At 38.5% G+C, this 21,227-nt stretch overlaps 1 protein-coding gene across 1 annotated transcript in view; it reads right to left on the bottom strand.

Annotated features, from left to right (window-relative positions):
* LOC139734387 (uncharacterized) overlaps nt 1-21,227 on the bottom strand; it is a 120,846-nt gene that overhangs the window by 16,537 nt on the left and 83,082 nt on the right. Inside the window, exons 4-5 of the mRNA XM_071645176.1 lie at nt 18,973-19,076; nt 14,960-15,069 (exon numbers count right to left, since the gene is read on the bottom strand). Coding sequence (XP_071501277.1) covers nt 14,960-15,069; nt 18,973-19,076 — 214 coding nt within the window. The remainder of the gene's footprint in view (nt 1-14,959; nt 15,070-18,972; nt 19,077-21,227) is intronic.

Below are 21,227 nucleotides of genomic sequence, written 5' to 3'. Positions count from 1 at the left end.
TATAATTCTAAGAGAAATTCAAAGTTTATTTGATGAAAATTGGTTTTGAAATGGCTGAGATATCTGAAAACAAAGTAAAGCAAAGTGGTCCTAATAACAGGTGGGTCGCAGCTTTTATTAGGCTTGCTTTGTTTTGGATATCTCAGCCATTTCAAACCCATTTACAACAAAATAAACTTTGAACACCTCGCAAGAATCATAAGCTCTTTCATATGTCATAAGAGGTTTCCAATTATCTCTCATAATTACCATAGAAAAATATTTGAGACCTCAAACCCAGAGCTGCCAACCTTTGGAAGCACAAATCCGGACTCAGCAGCTCCAAAATCCGTATTTTTCCACCAGAATCCGTAATTTCTCCATCTCCCTCTTTTTGCTATTTTGATTTTAAAATCGTCGACATATGAGGCCTACAGGCTCTAAACAAAACATTACGACACATGCCGAAGTATCGAGCTGGACACCAGCACGATAAAGAATCCAAACTACGCAATGTTCAGCGTTGATTGATTGCTTTCTCGCGCAATGCATGTGTACAAGTGCATGTATGTACCTCCAGAAACTTGCTGGGCTGGTTATGGAAGCTTCCACTATCTAGCAGGGGAGGGGGATGCTTTCATCTTCTCAAGAAAGCTTCTGTGTGAGCGAATGCAAAACTCTCTTCGGTGTTTCCAACTATTGTTTACTATAAAACATAATCATGCGTTGTTTTCAGGCTTTTTCATTTTACTGGATTTTAAATATCAGTATTTTCCGAAGTATTCCAATTTCTTTTACCCTGACTGGAATCGGAAACTCTGCTGTAGATGATCGCAAAAATGCCGCGCTGTGTGTGGTTGCGCCAATGTGCCAACACGTGGTTTCACTTTCAAGTTTAAAGGAAAGACGCATGTGCTCCTGCTTAAGAGGTTACTGCAAGTTCGATGGATCGAATGCGCCATAGCTGAGCTGAATGGCTTGTTTACGGTAAACATGGAGTTTAAATTCGATACGAAAAAGTCATTACGTCTTTCACGAGGAAAAACATACAAAACAAACAAACAAAAAACACCTACGTACGAATGTTGATAGCCAAAACTTTGAAAAGTAATAAGCAGTTATGATGAGCGTGAACTGAAATTAATTGTCATGATTTTGCTGTCTAACCAGGTGATGACTGCATCTCATTGGACCTAATCGTAGTGAATTTGTCTGGGCATACGAGACCTACGTATTTCCGTGATTGCATTTTTAATTGATTAATCGATCCTTTTTTATTGTTCAGGGAACACAAGATATTCGATTAAGTACAATATATTCGACTGTTTGATGTTTCCTACTATGCGCCAAAAGAAAGGATATAGAATCACGATATCTTTGCAATGATTCCTTTAATTCAACTAATGAGCTGGTTCTTCGATCGATATATCCAGGATACTAACACGCTGTTTATTCCAGTGCGCGCATTCTTTCGTCTGGCACGCACCTGGGTGTGGCACCTGTTTTTGTGGAAATTTCCACTAGGGGAGAGGCCGGGTGGGTGTCAAGTTTCTTCGAGCCGCAGAGACTGCGTGTATTCAGTATTTCACAATCTCTTCGCTCTAATTTATTCATATTGTCATTCGTGCTTTCCCCTTATTCTTTGCTGATATTGAACATTTAGATTTAACTTTACGAAGGTTGGTAGATCGTGGATCTTTTTGTTGTGAGGTGTATGTAATTTCTTTTTTTATCATTCTTTGGAGGGGAAAGAAGAGTAAGGGGGGGAAAAAGAAGAATAAGAGGGAAAGTGAAATAAAACGAACGGCACGTACGCTCAGCATTCACAGTAAGACGTCTTTTTGTACCAGCATAGTTTTCATCATCACCATCAGACATCACTCATATCATTTTAGCCTTTTCCTATTAACATTAAGAAACACGCATAGTCCCTCCAGATAAACACCGAGGAAAATAAATAAGTATAACAAATACAAAGTATCAACACCTCCCAACACAAATATTTAGAAAAGACAACACACGTCCCTTCGATTCGAAAAAGTATTGCACGAAAGCGGAGAAATCGCCGTTACGAAAATAACAGTGCGAGACACTTGAAATTACGTTTAAATATTTCAAAGCATAAAGAGAACGGATAAAGTGATATAAAATGAAAGAAATCGTACCAAACGAGGTGTGAGAAACAACAGAAATAGAACGATAAGTTTTGTAGTAAGATTAGACTAGGCCCTAACGCTAGCAAAACTAAGTTTGCAGCACCGAAAGCTACGCGAAAATCAAATAGGATCTAGATCTAGCGTAAACGCTACACATTGGAAATTCGGTATTACGACGAGATCCTTGAGATCGTCAATAAACGATACAAAACAAGGGAAATTAATTCACTTTGACCTGAAAATAGTTTGTTATAATATTCTGTTACATGAGATCTCCTTTTATAGGCCTAGAAATACATCGAGTTTCCACGATACTCGGGGGAAAGAAAGTTCGAACGCTTTTCACCTGCACATACTGCGGTGCACATCATCAGTACACGAACAGAAACTCACCTCTTCCTTGCAGAAAAATGATGCAATAACGTTACAAAAAACACACACAACACTCTAAAAATCATTTCGTACTTGGGAGGCAAGGGAAAAACGGAAGAAGTAGAGAAAAAGAAGCAGACATTGCACAACGGAGCGCTTCTACCCCGACTCAAAACGAAGTAGGGTACTGTCTATAGTGGCAGCTGGCTACAGTGTGTAGCTAAGCTACTACTTGTACTCACGCTCCGGTCCCCAGCCGGCCGGCCACACATGGGGATCCCATGGCGATCGATGGAAACATCCAGGGTCCGTAGGCGACAGGGATTCACGCGCGCGAATTTCCGTTCGGTGTACACAGTACGCAAGCAGCGAATTGCGTGTGCGCACACTTTTCTATAATGGAAGCTACGAACACACATGTCGAGTACACAGAAACCGACACACACAAATGCGGGCAACCAGGCAACGCGGGCCGGCTGGAGAATGAAACATGTACAGTGTGTAGTCTGCTAGTATATTGCAATTGCTGCATAGGCGATAGGGCATTATCGGAATTTCCAAAAACCGTAATTTTGAGGCGACATTCCGTACTCCCGTAATCGTGATCATTTCCCGTAACAATTACGGGAAATCCGTAATAGTTGGCAGCTCTGCAAACCCCATCTTAACCGAAACTTCACCATCTCTTGAAGATTTAGCAGGAATGGGCAACAAGAATCGACAGACCAAAATGAAGAAGACTGCGTAATCATTCATAAAACATAAGAATCGTCCGGACTCAAGACTGTGATTTTTTCCTATCAATTAACACACAATCAATTTTACCTATTACCTTTTCCTCTTTCTTGTATCATTACTTCGGATTTAATAGCATGAACCAATTTTTGTGCTCTCCAAACTTTTACATAATCACCAGCTACAGAAGTTTGCTTTTGTGCAGGTTCCATCATATTTCTCTAGCTTTCACTTGCTTTGCCCACATGATATTGACAACTTGTATTTTGTACACAGCTGATTCCAGATATAATGAAGTCCTCATGAATGGTAGGTAACTTTCATTATATCATGATTTTCTTAAAGCCAAACAAGTGAAGTATATGAAGATATATATATCTACTAATTTTGGGACCTGATTTTTTACTTCATTGTTATGACATGTCATTATAACTGAGTTTGTTGTAATGCGAATGGACTGTAATGGTTACATTATTTCTTCTCCTCTTAAGCCGTTGAGGACGGGCTGATTTTGCTATAACACGCATATTTCACAGACAATTGGCCTAGTATACTCTGGTCTCATCCTCAACGGGTTAATGGATTATCATGATGGGTGCATGCTTCTTCCATTGTTACAAATATTTGGGGGTTTCATGATATGTGTGAAACAGTGCACTGAATTTAGTTGACTTGATATTGAGCTAAATTTTGACATCTGTGAAAAACATGGAAACTCAAATTCACCACACTTCGATGACAAACTCTCCCAAAAGTAAATGAAGATATTAAAAGTGAATGAAAGGATGAATAGATGGTATAAAAAGTTGAAAATTTGTAAGGATGAGAAAATACACTCTCACTAGAATAAGCCCCAAAATCTTTCAAAGAGGGATTTGGCTGCATGTGACTTAAGGCAGGATTAACAGCGGGGTACAAAAGGGATTAATTCTGAGACACCCTGCAAGGTGCTTGGTGGGTGCATCAATAGAGCACCTTTCACGATGCTGCTTTAGTGGACAACCTTGATACGATTTTCTTCAAACCTTGGTGTAGCCGGGTAGGCTGCGTCGAGGGAAAATGAAAAACTGGATCTTAATCCTGCACACTGAGACAGTTAATACATTCAATCCCTGAATTATTATGCACACTCAAACAAATGCAGACTTGTTTTTTTTCCAAATTCTACAATACATAAGGATGGGGCAGGAATGATAAATACTGAATATGCCATATTACACACAAGTGTATTTTATGGGGTTTTTATGTTTGCAAATTTCATGAGTCGGGCATTGTTGTTGTTGTTGTTTCATTTTCCATCTGAGAAGATGGCTGGATAGCCCATATTCAGCTGGAAAAGCTGTTCTTCCATGGGGTCCGGCTGGATGTGAGGCGGGACTGCTTCAGCGACTGATGAGTCACGTGCTTTTTGTGAAATTAACGACACACAAAAATGTGAGCTCTGATCCTGACATGAATGTGATGTGTACACTTACCTAACTTCTTTGATCAAATGTTGTACTCTGTGATTGTGAATTTAACCATAATTTAACCAATTTTGCAAATTTGTTGGGAAGTCCAAATTCAAGAAGTATTAGACTCACTAAATATAAAGCATATACATTAAATGAAAACACAGTATTTGTTGCTTTCAGCTTAGTATATTGCATACTAATATACCATAGGAGTGTGGGGAAGTAATCATGAACTAAAAAAAAAGATTTAAGAGAGTATCAAAATAGAAATTCAAAACAGAATGACACCCACATGTCCATGCATCTATTACATTGTTATACAATCCCAGGCTATTCATAATATTAGGAAAAAAAATTTCCTACAATTTGAGAAACTGAATTTTAACAGAAACAACTCTCCAAGAGACCTTTGCACAGATGCATGAGGTTTAGGCGTGTACACAGACGTGAGGATGTAAGAAAAACTCGCTTTATTCCTCTCCCCCTTATCTATATGCAGTGGGCTCTGCCATGATTTACAAGTAAACTCACGTCTCCGTGGAAACATAATCCAAGTACCTCGGCTCAGACATTTTAGCTCTTGATCTGAGATGCATCTCTTTTTTTCTCTCAATCTCTCCCTCCAAATCTCTTCATCTCTCACTCTAAATATCTTTCTCTTTCAACATCCACAAAATATATCAATCTTGCCTGTCTTCTCCTCTTAAACTCTGTCTGTCTCTCTCTCTCTCTGTATAGCCTATATACATATGTATATTATATCTTTCTATTTCATATATCTTCCTATTATATACTCTATATCTTTCTTCACACAGCTTTCTCTCACTATACAAATTATTGCTCTTTAATAGCAAATCTATCTTACTGCCTCTTTCTTTCTTCCTTTATATATCTCCCCCCTTTTTTATATCTCTCTATCTCTGTTTATATATGAGTATATGTATCTCTCTTTATCACTCTCATAAAATCTATGTGCTTCTGCATCTCTCTCTGTCTGTCTGTCTGTCTCTCTCTCTCTCTCTCTCTCTCTCTTTATATATACTAGGAAATGTACCTCTCTATTTTTATCAGTCTCATCAAATTTATGTGTTTCTGCATCTCTCTCTCTCTCTCTCTCTCTCTCTCTCTCTCTATATATATATATATATATATATATATATATATATATATATATATTCATCTCTCTTTCGTTATATACTAATATATATATCTCTTCTCCCTTTAAAGCTCTCATTGAATCTGTCCTAATCATTATCATCGCAAGATGGAGAAGAGATAAAGAGATGATATTTACAAGAAACAGATGCAGCAACAATAGAAAATCTTAGAACAGTATTTGGGTGTACTCTCTATTCTAGAGAGATCACGATTCCCCTACATAATCTATGAATTTTCACCCCGTCCGTTTTGAGGCTGTCTGCATACCATCTTGAGATATCCACTACTAGCAAAACTGCTGACTCGCTAAGTCTATCACTGTTACATAATCTATGAATGATGATTATAATGATGATGATGACACTAATGATAATAACAATAATAATATCAATAACAACAATGACAATCATCATCACAATCATAATCATCACAGCAAGACAGAATAGAACAAGAGGAAATAGATAAAGTAGATTTCAGGTTAGGTCTGTATGTTTTTTTTCTAACATTTACTGCCATGACAAAGTGTAAAGGTCAGGAATATACGATTATATCCTCTTTCCATATTTCATGGACTCTTTGTTCAGCACATTTCTGCTTTTCCACATCTGACTCTACCTCTTCACGTACAAATAAGATTCAATTCTCTATTCACACTCCATCAAAAATAGCCAGTGGCAAGATGTCTCAGAAAACAACTCTCTCCACAGATGAAAATTGCAAGGACATTTCTAACACTTTCTCTCTCTCTTCAAAAAAAAAAAGAATAAAAAAGCCTGAGCATTGTTCTATTTTATGCCTTTTAAAGCTTGAGACTGTATTACGGTTGGATCACAATAAGTGACATTTCTTATCAGATCATGTTACAGCAATTTGAAGCTCAGCAGTGGGTGTTGAGACCTAGCACAAGGCCAAAACCATTTACGGATGCAGAATTAGATGTACCCCTACCCTCAAAGAAGCCCCTAATGCAGTTATCTGAACGTTTCCAAGGAGCAGAACAAACGTGATTTGACATCCACAGTGGGCGGGACTGCATAAAGTAGAAATAGCATTCTTGACGAAAGGTTTTTGAAACGATGATATCCGGAGCTGTATAACGATCTTTCACCTTGTTTTCTGCGAACATCGTCCAAAACACATTTCACTGTATCAGAGTGCTTGTAGTGTGCTTTTAGGCATTGCCTTCATGCTTTAGCACTGTCTGCCAAATAGAGTTTATAAATATTGTATGACACACAAGGTTTCTGGTCAGCTATTCATACAGACAAACTCCTGTGGCAATTTCTAGACTGATTATAAAATACCTGAGCAGGAAGAGTCTACATGACTCCCTCTTTGAAGTTTCAACAACTTTTTGTCTACCCTGGGTATTCCTGTCATCAATACTGTTATGAAAAATATAATTTCTTGCCATTCCAGGCATAGAAAGATTGAATGCAAAATAGAGTTTATAAATATTGTATGGACACACAAGGTTTCTGTCAGCTATTCATACAGAAAAACTCCTGTGGCAATTTCCAGAATGATTACATAATATCTGAGCAGGAAGAGTTTGCATAAGACCCTCCTTGAAGTTTCAACAACTTTTTGTTTACCCTGGGTATTCCTGTCATGAACACTGTTATGAAAAATACAATTTCTCGGCATTCCAGGTAGAGAAAAGTGGTGTTGAGTAGAGTTAAAAGGACTGTACAGTACTGGTTGGGGTGAGGATTCAGCTTGTAAGGTTTTGCAAGATGTTTAGAAACCACTCTATGAAATGTTAAAGAGCATACAATTCTAAGGGGAATCAAAAGTTTGTTTGATGAATATCAGTTTCGAAATGACTGAGATCTCTAAAAACAAGGGTAAGACAAAGAGATCCTAATAAAAGTCATGGCCTGTCAATTTTATTAGGATCGCTTTTTTGGATATCTCAGCCATTTCAAGGCCAATTTTCATCAAATAAACATTGAATCCTTCTTGAAATTACACGTTCCTTCATATTTTATAAGAGATTTCTCATTATCTCACCAAAAAATATCATATAAAATACATGAATCCTCACCTCAACCAGTACTGTACAGTCCCTTTAGTGTCTGTATGGTAAAATCCTTCATATTAATTTTGCCATATCATTAAATTGTGTGAGTTCATTGGTATTGGCATCATGGTACATGCTTTGTGGACAAAGTGTGATTTGAAAACATAAGTTTCTCAGTGCATCTATCATTCTGTGCCCACAGGTTAGAGAATGAATCAGAGAAGCCATCAAACAAAATAACTGCATTAGATTTAAACCCACCTAGTCCCAGAAACCATATTCCTGTGCCGTGGTGTGTATCTTTTACAAATTTGGCTATTCATTTATTTGTGTGTGCGTGCTTGTTTGTGTGTGTGTGTGTGTGTGTGTGTGTGTGTGTGTGTGTGTGTGTGTGTATTTAATAAGGTGCTACAGACTTCTTCATCAGAGCCTTCTGTTTTTATTGACAATTTTTTTTTTCTTGTGGCTGAATTTTCACAAGCATCTTAATTGCTACATGAGTATTGTAAAACCTATTCTAATACAGGAAAGACAGACTAAATGAGCAAAGTTCCTATATCGCTCTCAAAGTCACATTATGATGTCACTTTGTAATCATGAACTATACAAGCTTTGTAGATTTAATCATCCCATCTACTAAATCTTTCATCCAATACGAAACACCCAGTGGTATTCAGAGTTGGTAATTTAATGATAATAAGGTAATTGCTGCAGCAATATTGTCACACAGTTCAATGGGCAGAGGCAAAAAAAAAGTAAATAAATAATAAATAAAATGAAATTGAGTGCAGATGCATCTGCATGTTCAAATGAGAACTCCACTCCATGACTAAATGCCCTCTAATCCTATTGTTTAACCCATTCTAACATTTAAAGTCTCCAAAGAACTTACATATGACTGACCCAATTTCTGTATCAAGACGGATTTTAAAAAAAAGGAATAAAACTATGTTGATAGATTGATAACAGATACATACATATCACAAAACCAGCCTGTAGGAGACACTGTCTAGTTACCATGACAACAAGATGGGGGCATCACCAAACATCGCCTGTATATTCTAAAATGATACAAACTTTCAACCAGCCACTGATAATAAGACCACTGAAACAGAGGGGTGGTCAGGAGAGTTATGGGGGATTTCCCTGAAATAATGAGAGGGAAATTCCCTTCCCCTCTTGTGAATCTCAAAGACGCCACTTAATCTTCTCCCATAAGTTCAGTTTTTTCCAGGATAATCTTCAAGACTTCTCTATCTGTATGCTTCATCTGCCTTCACACTACAATCCAATTTTCTCTGTCTTGATCAGTCTTGTTTAACCCACTGCTTCCAAAAACCTGACGGATCCCGTATAATGGCTACAAGGATGTCAGAATTCAACAGAGAACGGGTTAACAAGACAGATTATGAAAGCATCTCTGGTGATCTTGTTGCTGATGACGGAAAAGGTCAAGGTAGGTACGTGTCTACACACGAACTGACCACTAACCATTACAGTGGAAGAACCGAGCTGACTGTTGACCATTACTATGTGAGAGCAGTTCTACTGGCGTGCAAGCATTCTCAGCTATGATATTAAAGGGCTGGTACAGTTTCGGTTGAGAAGGAGCTTAAGGTTTGCAACATTTTTTTATGATGACTTTTGGTGATAATGAGAAACCTCATAAATATAAAAAGTGAAAGAGCACATAATTCTGAGAGGAATTCAGAGTTTATTTGATGGAAATTGATTTTGAGTTGGCTGAGATGTCCAGAACAAAGTGACCCTCATAAAAGGTGACACCCACCTTTACTTAGAATCCCTTTACTTTGTTTTTGGATATCTCAGCCATTTCGAAACCAATTTTCATCAAATAAACTTTAAATTCTTCTACATTTGTATGCTCTTTCTCTTTTCAAAAAGTGATTTCTTAGTATCTTGCAAAAAGCTAAGCACTCTTCAAATTTCATTATTTGCTGGGGTAGTTCCTTGAGTCAGACCAGCAGCTGATGCAGCAGTTCAGATTCATGATTGATCTTGCTGAATGAAATTCATCTCAGTGATATCAAAGCAGTTAGACTGATGATTTTTCTTTTTCTCTTTTTTTTTTCTTTTTTTTTTTTTTGGGGGGGGGGGTGGAGTCTGATCTACAGAAGGTATCATATGCCAGGTACACTAAGGTAGCAACAGTAGTTAGACAAATTTAATGATTCTATGCCATCAAATTAAGATTCTACATGTTACAACAAATGGAATGAAAAAGTGAAGATTTATTAAAGGCACAACTACATTGGATGAAAAAATTCAAGAATTTCTCTAATTGCTTTACCACTGGAAGTTGCTTCATATTTATCCATGCATTATACAAATGTCAAAAATAAATGCAAGAAAATGGTCACAAACTTTCCTGTTTTGAATGGAAATTTGAAGGGAAAAAATAGTGTTTTGATGGTTATGGTTGTTATTTTTTTTTTATTATTTTTTTTTTGCAAAAGAGCAACTTTTACGTCTTTGAATGTATATATACAAACCAACAGGGGATATGTGAGGTGATCACATACACACACACACACACGCACAAGGATTTTACATGTAACCTACGTAATGAAGAAATTGGCATATTGATTTGTTTCATCACACTGCTTCCCTTATTTTCTCTGTGTGTGTCCCCATACCATTCATCAGGCAGCCATCACGCTACCATTCCCCTTTAAGTCTAATGCAGTATGATGGCATCAAAGGAATAGTCCATACTTTTCCCACTTTGAATTCAACGCCAGCCTCTCCGCATCAGTAGAAAATCATTCTGAAAGGCCGATCAGAGCCGCGAGTCGACTATAAAACCCCGGCATTACCAGGGCATCCACGAACATTTCCTGTCAATCCAGCCCACGGACCATGAATTATGGATGACTGCGAGATCGCCACGGAGACAAGAGCCATTGAGGGATGAGCGAATGCTCTTCCCCAATAATCTGCAGCAGCTTTTTTTTTTTCTCCCCCAGATTCACTCAGCTAGCACTATCGCGAGGATGCCATCGTCGGACCTTAGCTCGTGAATTCCTCTGTATTTCTCTCCTAATGCAAACATTTCCCCCTTCTTTGCCGTGCACATATTTTCTCCCTTTTTTGTTTTTCGCATGCCGAGATGAACAGAGATTTTGGATGCAGAATCTGCTTCCCTCAAGGAGCCAGAAACACTCTGCAGACATCTACCCATTTACCATCCTTCTGAAGGGCAAAGAGAATGATATTCACCATGAAGTCAATGACATATGCATCACACATATTCACTGATATCGAGTTGCCGTAACAGACACACATGTATTGTTTCTCATGCAGTATTGCCAGATAAAACCACAAGGCCGTCACTCTACAGACGCCAAGGTCATCCTCTCATACATCTAAAAACTAATTAGGCAACGCGCTTCATGTGCCCAGGCATTTAGCTTCACTTGGTGAGTTTTCTCATCAACATTTGATAGCAATCCCTCCAAGCTTGACCTAGTTGTAAAGTTACCAAGCGAACTCAGGTGTAGCAATGTGCCTCTGTCCAATCAGGAAGGCCATGATGGCAGAGTAGGGATTAGATGGGATTAGAGGGGACTGGCTAATCTCTATTCATTGACCATTAGTCTCTGGACTTCTGCACCAATCAGCAATGAAAGCACTCCAGTATGTATATCAATCAGTTCATTCTTTTTCCCCGTATACCTACACTGTACGTGACTCTGTTCACCAATACAATCCGACACAAAGTCTATACATTCATCATCAGATGCATTGTTACTCCAAACACCCAGAGTACAACATGGATGGGGTGATCACGCTTTCTCCATTAGAATGGGACCAAAATTGTGGAATCAGCTACCTATTCAGTTAAGGCGACTGTCGTCTACAGAAATATTCAAATCCAAACTTAATATGTATCTGTTCCTCTCACACTGAGGACTATAATTGCTGTCTATAATGTTCGGAACAATTGTATTCTTTATCTGGTATATGTTTGTTTGTTGTTTACCATTTTCTTCTCTGTTGCCATGTTTGAACATGTATATATATGTATATATCTATCTTCTCATTTTTTAAGTGCCTTGAGCACTGAAAGGTGGACCTGTGCACTATACAAGTAGCCACTATCATTATTATTATTATCATTATTATTATTATTATTATCATTATCATTATATTTATTATTATTATTATTATTATTATTATTATTGTTATTATTATTATCATTATTATTATTATTATTAACAAAGCAGAACAAGGGTTAACACTTGGTAGGAAGATTCTCAACTTATAGATGTTAAAGATAATTGGTTTTGGCACAAAACATGATTCTGGTGAAGGCTTGAAATAAGAATGATAAAAAACAAACAAACAAACAAACAAACAAACAAACATGAGAAGAGAATGGGAATCAAACAGCATAAATGGAGATTTTTAATGCATTAATATCTCTCTATTTTACTCAGATTTTGTTTTAATGCTTCATATCAACACTGTGGTGAGTCTTTCCCCCCAATTTCTTTCAGCGACCACAAGTCAAATCTCTCTGTCATCTTGGGAATGCTTCCACTTTCCATCCATGATGGCTGTTCCGCTGGAGGGCATTGTCAAAAATGGAACAAAAACTTTCTTGTAATTTGGATCATTTCTTGTCTGCGTATTTGGCCAGGAGCAAAGGAATCTGCCATTTCCTCAAACATGCTTTTACATTTCGTGACATTGCATACCAAAAGACTATCGAAACGACTTAACCCGTTGAGGACAAGTCCCAAGTTTACTCGGGCAGGTGTCTATGGGAAATGCGCATTGTAGCAAAATCAGTCCGTCCTCAATGGGTTAAGAGTATGGGGGATGGAGAGGAGGAGGGGGAGTCTGAAATTATCTCATGCAAGATGAAAGTTGATGTAACTCTTTCAAAAATTCCTTTTATGTTTACAGTTGTGTCAAAATGTTTGATTAAAAAAAAATGAAATAAGCTAGGGTCATGAATTCACAATTAAAGCGTGCATGCACTTGGAGAAAAGAAGAGCTTTTGCTGAGTCTGTTCGCCCTTTTCTACAAATGCTCCACACTTCAGTCACCTTGGGGTAAGCTGTCTCCTATTGGTGGGTTAATGTCACATGACTGCTATGATCAGGGTCCGGTTTCATAAAACTTGTTATCAATAACAACTGCCATATTTCTATGACAAATTTGCTCTCTGGCAATCAGATGCAAGGATTTCAGTAGCTTAACAACTATCGTAAGTTGTTATTGATAAAAAGTTTTATGAAACAGGGCCCTGATCAGTATCGATGTATCATCTGAGCTGTGATAAAGCCATTCTTGAACCAATGCGACCCAACATCCGCTCAAGGTGTCCCTGCCCTGCCCATTTTTTCAAAAACCTGGGCTGCTTCTTACAGAGAAGTCTACAGAGTTTACTGCCCATTCCCCCTTGTCGATGCTACGGAACCCCTTGGGTCCTCTCATGAGGAAAAGAGTTTGCCAGCACTAGAGTGAGGGTTGAGTGTTACTTACAGGAGGAGAGAGGATCTTCTGTTAAGATTACTAAAGCAGCTTGTATATAAACAGTACTGATTTAGGGTTTGTTGTCCTTCTTGTACAATGGGGAGATAGAGAAATCTTCTTCCTGATTATACGACAATAATCTTCAAGACTGCCACCAGCTAGCAGAAGCTGAAAGTCTTGAAAGCCAAATGACTGTTCCTATGGAGATTGCAGTGGCTGAAAGTTGCTCCTGTGGCACTTTTTTTAAAACACAAAATAGTGGAAGGATGGAGGGAACTGAAGGGAGAGGTTTGTGGAGAGGAGTTGAGAGAGATGGGCAGGAAAATGACTACTTAAAGGTGCATGGTCCCGGTGTTTTAGTCAAATGCGTACGCGGGCGCACGGACAAGTTTCCTATAGAGACCTACGCTATCGACTCCTCTTGAGCGCTTACGCTTTGGCCCGCTTCCCCGAGTCCGAAGAAGTCCAATTCACTGTAGTCAGTGGTCTGATCACAGTTCGGCTCATGATTCAGCTGAGGGGGATGACAGCTTTAGCAAACTTTTGTGATGTCATAATAACAAGCACATATGCTAGCACCCTGGCATTACTACAGACTGCGCGATGCGCAGAGAAGACAACGAAGGCAACGTTACTTAGCAACACCTGCGCACTTTACTCTTGATGACAGCTCAACTTCGGTAATCTTTGTATCAATGCTAACGGTGATCGGCAGTATCATCAACAGCGCCCTCTACACTACCGGGACTATGCCCCTTTAAGGATTTCTTCAAAATTTGTCTCATTTAATATTTAATATCAAATGAGACAGGAAATATTTGCCATCATCGATGGTTAAAGACCCGGTAGCATTGGGATTCATGGCAGGCAAAATTCATTCGCTGCCCACAAGGGTACATTCAAAAACAACAAATAGCACCATTCAGGAAATACACTGTGTGTGCATCAAAGCATACGCTCATAGGTAACGGTCAATTCCAGTCGAAATTCTTTGGCTGTGTGTGTACTTCAACAGAGGTCAGTGATAGAGCTGTACACATTTTCTTCGGAGAATTCTCGCTTCTCCAATATGTGATGACATATACGGTACCCTGGGGTACCAAATAAAAATCAGCCATTTTGTTGAATTGTTTGTTTTTTTTTAAAGGTTGTACCCTGGGTTGCCAAAAAGTGGGAAATTATTTTGGTGAGCCACACACGATAGCTAGCTGGAGCTAGCGCGCGCTAGCTACTGCACTGCACTGAAGCACGCGCTATTGCTAGCACAGCGTACCATGCATAACATGCAGTGGCATGGGAATGACTACAGCGTGTATGTACACGCACACAAAGCGCATGCATTTCTCTGCGGCTGTCCTCGAGTGGACGTGAGGTGGCGCTACACAACGTGGTACCCCGGGGTACTACGGTACCCCGGGGTAACGCATGATGCATCATATATCCAAACCAGGCCAGCTTCCCCACTCCATGAGTCCCCATGCTACAGGGTCTTAAAGGTCAAGGTGAGGAGTGAACACCCCCCCCCCCCCAACAGAGATGAGTTGTCCTTGTTTTGAACTACGAGGGCGCCATCCTACCTCTCCTGTTGTCCCTGAGGGGTAGAGTCTCGCCCTCTAGAAGGCCACAGATGGGGTCATCCTCTGATATCGACTGCACAACGTCCCCTCTCCTTCGCTCCAGACAGGAACTGGTGAGATATAAAGGAGAGATTTAGCATTAAAGGGATGGTACAGTTTCGGTTGAGATGGGGCTTCAGGTTCCCAACGTTTCTTGATGATGATGATGATGATGATGATGATGATGATGATGATGATGATGATGATGATGATGATGATCCTAATAAAAGGTGGGATTGCTTTGTTTGATTTTTTTTTTTTATATCTCAGCCATTTCAAAACTAAATTTTATCAAATAAAGTTTGAATTCCTCTGGAATGGTATGCTCTTTAACATTTCGTAAAGAAGTTTCTTAAAGTATCTCGCAAAAAGTTTTTAAGCTGAATCCTCACCTCAACCAATACCATCCCTTTAAACACTGAACTCATTGAGGATGAGCTCATTTCACTATACCACACATATCCCACAGACACCTCTCCGAGTACACTCCGGACTAGCCTTTAACAGGTTAAGCCGAGTGACTACGTATATTCATTTTTTTCGACATGTCAGACATATTGCAGATGAGGCACGCCCAGAGCTATTTTTCTTCCTTTGCAAATGCAATCAATAATCATGAGTTGTTTTAAAGTTTGTGTAGTGATGGAAATGAGAGAGAGAGGTTTACGTAAACATCATGTGTATGTAGACCCTGAGAGGACTATTGTTTGGCGAAAGAAGAGTCTAGAAAGAGGAGAGTAGAGGAGGGAAGCGACACAGGGAGAGTAGAAGGAAGGCTAAGAGCGACCGTCGAAGGGCAGTAAGGAGCTGGAAGTTGAGGTTGCACTAATGGAGAGGGGAGAATAGGAGACAGGGACAGTTTTAAGGAAGAATAGAGTGAGAATCAGGTAAAGGGTTTGGAAGTCGGTGGGAGGAGGAAAAAGATGAACCATAAAGGAGGAGAGGGGGGAGGTGCAAGCTGGGAGATCATGGAGATGAGGGAAAGAAGTCATGAAGATGTAAAATACCTAACATTATACAACACCTGCTTTTAAATTAGAATGCAGCTGTCCGATTGGTCGATTGCTCATCATGTGACATTTAGCTAAAAGTTCCATCGCACGCCGTGGCTGTCAGCCATGCAATTGTGTTTGAACAAAAATGGATAGCGCATGTCTGACGTCACCCATTTCCATTCACTCCCGTGTTAACTTACGATTGACTCAAAGTTTTTGTTCCATCGCACGGCTCTGATATCACAATGAACACACATTTGCAGCGCGCACTCAACAATTACAAGCGTGCTTACAAGTGCATACTTTTGTCACTCATTTTTGTAAACAACTTCACCTGACTAGCTTCTTTCACGAATGTAAAGGGTGACTGTGACTGTGCCGCTACTCATTCGTCTTCCATGGAAAATGGTTCAATTTCTGTGCTTAATTCAAGAATCCATGTGGACCACATCTGTTGACGTTCGAGGTGTTGTATAAAACAAATAGTGTATGGTCTTTACTCGTGCAATGAAACAAGATTTTGCAATCGCTGAAAGATGAAGCGCACTATTCAACTTGGCTTCGCCTCGTTGAATAGAGTGCCTCTATCTTTCACCTCGTGCGAAATCTTGTACCATGGCACCTGTGACCATTTACTATTTGTATAATGTATTACAAAAGTGAAGTGAGAGAAAAAAAAACATGGAGTCAGTGAGCGATCAACAACTCAATCTCACCCTCTCTCTCACTAATAGGCTATGATTTTGTTTCAGTATCCGATGTCCTTTTTACCATCACAGGGTGATTGAAATATGTAACATGATTATGTAAATAATACCTGTATTTTGATCTCCCTCATTTCATTTCTATCTCTCTCTGTTTCTCCTTGGATTCCTTGATATATAGCCCTCAGCTGTGCTACATGTTTCAGCCTACTATATATCATTATGTGACGGTATACGCTGTATGTATTGCTTAAAGGGACTGTACAGTACTGGTTGAGGTAGGGATTCAGGTTTTGAATATTCCTAAGTGAGATAATGAAAAGCCTCTTATAAAATATGAAAGAGCATGTAATTCTAAGAAGGATTCAATGTTTATTTGATGAAAATTGGTTTCCAAATGGCCGAGATATCTAAAAAAGTGCTAATAATAAAAGGCGACATGCCACAACTTTATTAGGATCTCTTTGTTTCACCTTGTTTTTGGATATCTCAGCCATTTCAAAACCGATGTTCATCAAATGAACTTTTGATACCCCTTAGAACTGGATGCTCTTTGACATCTCATAGAGTGGTTTCTGAATATCTCGCAAAACGTTAAAAGCTAAATCTTCACCTCGACCAGAACTGTACACACCCTTTAAAAGGTACATATCTATATTCTGTGTTACCAGTTCATACAGAACATTGAAAAAATGAAATGACAGAAGAAACATATATAGCCCCATCAAATATAACTTCATCATGCATGTGAATCAAAACATATAATAGAACATATATAAAGAGAGAGAGTGATACTAAGTAGGTGAATACATAGACAGACAGACAGATAGACAGTTAAACAGGTAGACAGATTTTATAATAGTAGATACAGAGACAGATACACAGATGGACAAATAGATAGTTATATAAAGATAGATAGATAAATAGATAGATAGACAGATAGATAGATAGTATTTAAAGATAGATAAATAGATAGATAGATAGATAGATAGATAAATAGACAGATAGATAGATAGACAGATCTATAGATAAATAGATAGATAGATAGATAGATAGATAGATAGATAGATAGATAGAGAGAGAGACAGAGAGATGAATAGATATTTGACATAGGTATGAAGAATATGATACAAATTCCTTGATGACTGAAATCTGGTGATATGAATTTGACATTGAGCCTAAAACTGGCACTGATGGTCATTCATTTTTTAAGTAATTCTGGCGAATACTAATCACTGACAATCCATTGAAATTTAACAGAGTGGGTTTCGACAGCAGATGAGTTTAAAGGTACTATTTACCATTGGGAGCAGTGATTCAAAAAATGTTTTGAGATATCAAATTTGATGCATATGTGTAGGTCAGTTGTATCAAAAAACATTCTACCAGACAAAAAAAAAAATTGCGATAAAGCCTACAATATAAGGAGATATCACTATTTTTCTCAATAAACCATAACTGTAGACAGTTTAGTCTAGAAATATTTGATTATAATTTTGTTCACATTTTGTATATATAACGATATTTAATATTGACTATATTCAATCAAATTTTTACATTGGTTGTTTCTATCCCTAACTCACATTTTAGAAATTTTCAAGCACCAAAACTGCATTTTTGTTTCATCTGCAAATGGAAAAAATAATGCCTTTAAAGGCAGATCATCATGTCATACATAATAGTGTATGACAAGACAGTTGTGGTGCAGCAGGACTGCTTCAAAGATTTTCCTCGAGTTTGATATCTGCCAAGAGTGTTTTCAGTTGTTTGCTTCGTTTCATATTACATGTACCTGGCCATGTTGTTTGACCTGTAATGGTCATTATGAGATAGGTGTTTAATGGTATACAGTGACATGTGAGTAGTTAATGGTAATGGCAAGGTTCCCTCAGTATTAACTCCTTATGTACCATGGTGAAAACTCCTGTGTGCCACATTATTCTGAGACACCAACGTAGTCATGCTTTGGGACAACATTTTGGTTTTTTTTTTCAAATCTAATATGTAACCTCTAGAGATATCTGTTCAGTTGGACATGTGGTGAGCAAAGTTGCAGAGAAAATGCCAAGCTTTACTTTCATGTATATTGTATGACAAATCAATGATTTTTTTTTTCTTTCAAATGACCAGTAGCTACAACTGTAAAGGCAGGACTTTTGCACACATAACAGTGACAGAAACTTTTAGGGAACACCACTTGATAGTCAATCACTACATAAAATGCAAGCTTATAATTTCATGTGAGACAGCCTGCCTCTATTCTACCAACTCTCACCCAGTGATTCCTGTCCCCGGGACGCTGTGCACTGCTCCGGCCAGGCCATCTGCACTGGTCAGCTCTCCTGGCTCACTCCGCAGTAGATATAGGACAATGTCCGTCTGGGGTCAATGGTCGGGAAGGACAAAGACAATAAGAGAGATTAATATGTCATACATGACAACGTCAAGATAGAAGAAAAATTCATATTATTTGATAACAAAAGTATCAATAATCTCTTTTACACTACACTATCCTCTTTCATTATTACACTGGTCTTCAGTAGCTTTGCACAAAATCTTTTGAAAGTTTTTAGTTTGTTCAAGTGTGGCTCACCCATTACATTTTGCTTGTGTGAATATTCAAGGAAGTTCCTTGTTTATTCTAGAGCCCTACAGGAAATGCCTGCACAGGATTGGAATTAATTAAGTATTTGATTTTGAGCAATCATCAGTTTTCGAGAGAGGTCAATAGTGACAGAATGTCTTTATGAACCTCCCTCACATGATTAACGCATGTAAACAATTATAATGATGTTGATGACTGTATACATACATTACAAACACAAACATTACAAAAACATCTTATATTGATTGAATGGTATCCAGTTTGCCACATTTCTTTGGCACACATATGACAAGTGCAGAACAGACAAGCGTTAGCATCATACAAAGTAAATGCAGTTCATGTTCTCCTCAACTGACATCATCATAATGCCAGTGTACGGGGGGGGGGGGGGGGGGGGGGGGAGGGGCATTTCTCCATTGTCTTGTGGAATTCAAGGTGCTTCACAATGACTATTATAGCACAGAATTACAAAGCTCTTTAAAACACAACAGAGTAAAAGTGTCAGTCATGACAAATTCCTTTCCACAAAGATTGAGCTCATAATGAGTAGATAATGTGCCAATAGTGAGTTCTGCTTTACATTTGCAACAATACACACATCTATCTATCTCGTTCTCTCTTTTTCATTCTCCCCATCTTTCTACTTTTTCTTCTCTCTTTCTCCATGGGGACAATCTCCATTTTTTTTTTTAATATCCACCGAGCTTCACAGCATTGCATCCCGAGAACATTATCGATTTGACAAAAAGCGTGGCATTGAAGTTTGCCTGGTGGCAAAAACCGATAACATTCCGAGCCAGACAATGCCATTCACGCGGCGCGATGTTCGCCATGCCCGCCAAGCTGAAAGCCACGCTCACATTATGGACGCCACGTGTGTGTCGCTATTCAGCTTTACAACGTAAAAAGCAATCAGCCATGAGCAAAAAAAATGCCAGAAGCATACTGTAGGTAATCTGTGATTTATTTCTCCGTCAACTGTCTTGCATGCAATCTTCTCTTCTTCTCCTTCTTCTCGTTTTCACACCTCTTTGCTAACTCCTTAATAGCATGGATCAATTCTGTTGCTATGGAAACGTGGAATGTGTTTTGCAGCCAAATGAGTCAGGTTAAGGAGAGCGTTTGATGTTATAGTCAAAGCTGCTTAGCATAGTAATGTAGAAAGCGAGGCCAGGCCTGCAGTATGTGTACTGTTTGGATGTACAAATTAGTTTATACACATGTGGGACTATCATACAAAATTAAGTACCGAAGTAAGTTTGAGACAATAAAGAAACTATACAGTGAAAATGCATATTGACTTGAACTGATTTACAATACCCATCATCATCACTTTTGTGGCCATATCTTATAATATTTCCACTGTATATTTTTATATTACTTGGATATGCCCACAAAAAAAACTTTCCAAACCAAGATTCTGCAAGTGACATCATCTATCAATCATTGCTAAAGTACTAGCATGACTATTAAACAAAAAGCAAAGACAACCTTTTTTTTCGTGATGAATTTTTAAAGAAAATTTCACATGCTCTGTACATTTTTAATACTGCCGTGATACTATTGCAAGAACATTGTATGTATTCTCAAACTGGAAAAACACCTTACCTTTTTAGTTTTGCATAATGTATGATATTACAAGAAATGTATGAACAATTCTATGTCACAGTATACCTCAATCTTTTAGGTACTTGCTTGCTTGTACCTCTGCTTTAGATTATCATTAATACACAAGCCGCGACAATTTGCAATGCACCAATCTTGTGAAGGAGGCGGAGAGGTAGAAACATTCTACTTCTCAACTGTTCAGACCAATGCAATCAAACACACAACCAGAAGATCTCTGAGGAATCATGCGAGCAGAGAACCTATCCACTTTATTACCTGCCCATCCTAAGAACAACCACTGAGGTCACAATTACTAA

The sequence above is a fragment of the Diadema antillarum genome, unplaced genomic scaffold (genome assembly GCF_040938485.1).
Source record: "Diadema antillarum isolate AM-2024a unplaced genomic scaffold, OU_Dant_1.0 seq00000523_RagTag, whole genome shotgun sequence".
Taxonomy (NCBI): Eukaryota; Metazoa; Echinodermata; class Echinoidea; order Diadematoida; family Diadematidae; genus Diadema; species Diadema antillarum.
The sequence above is the reverse complement of the archived record's forward strand: the minus strand, read 5'-3'. Positions and strand labels throughout refer to the sequence as shown.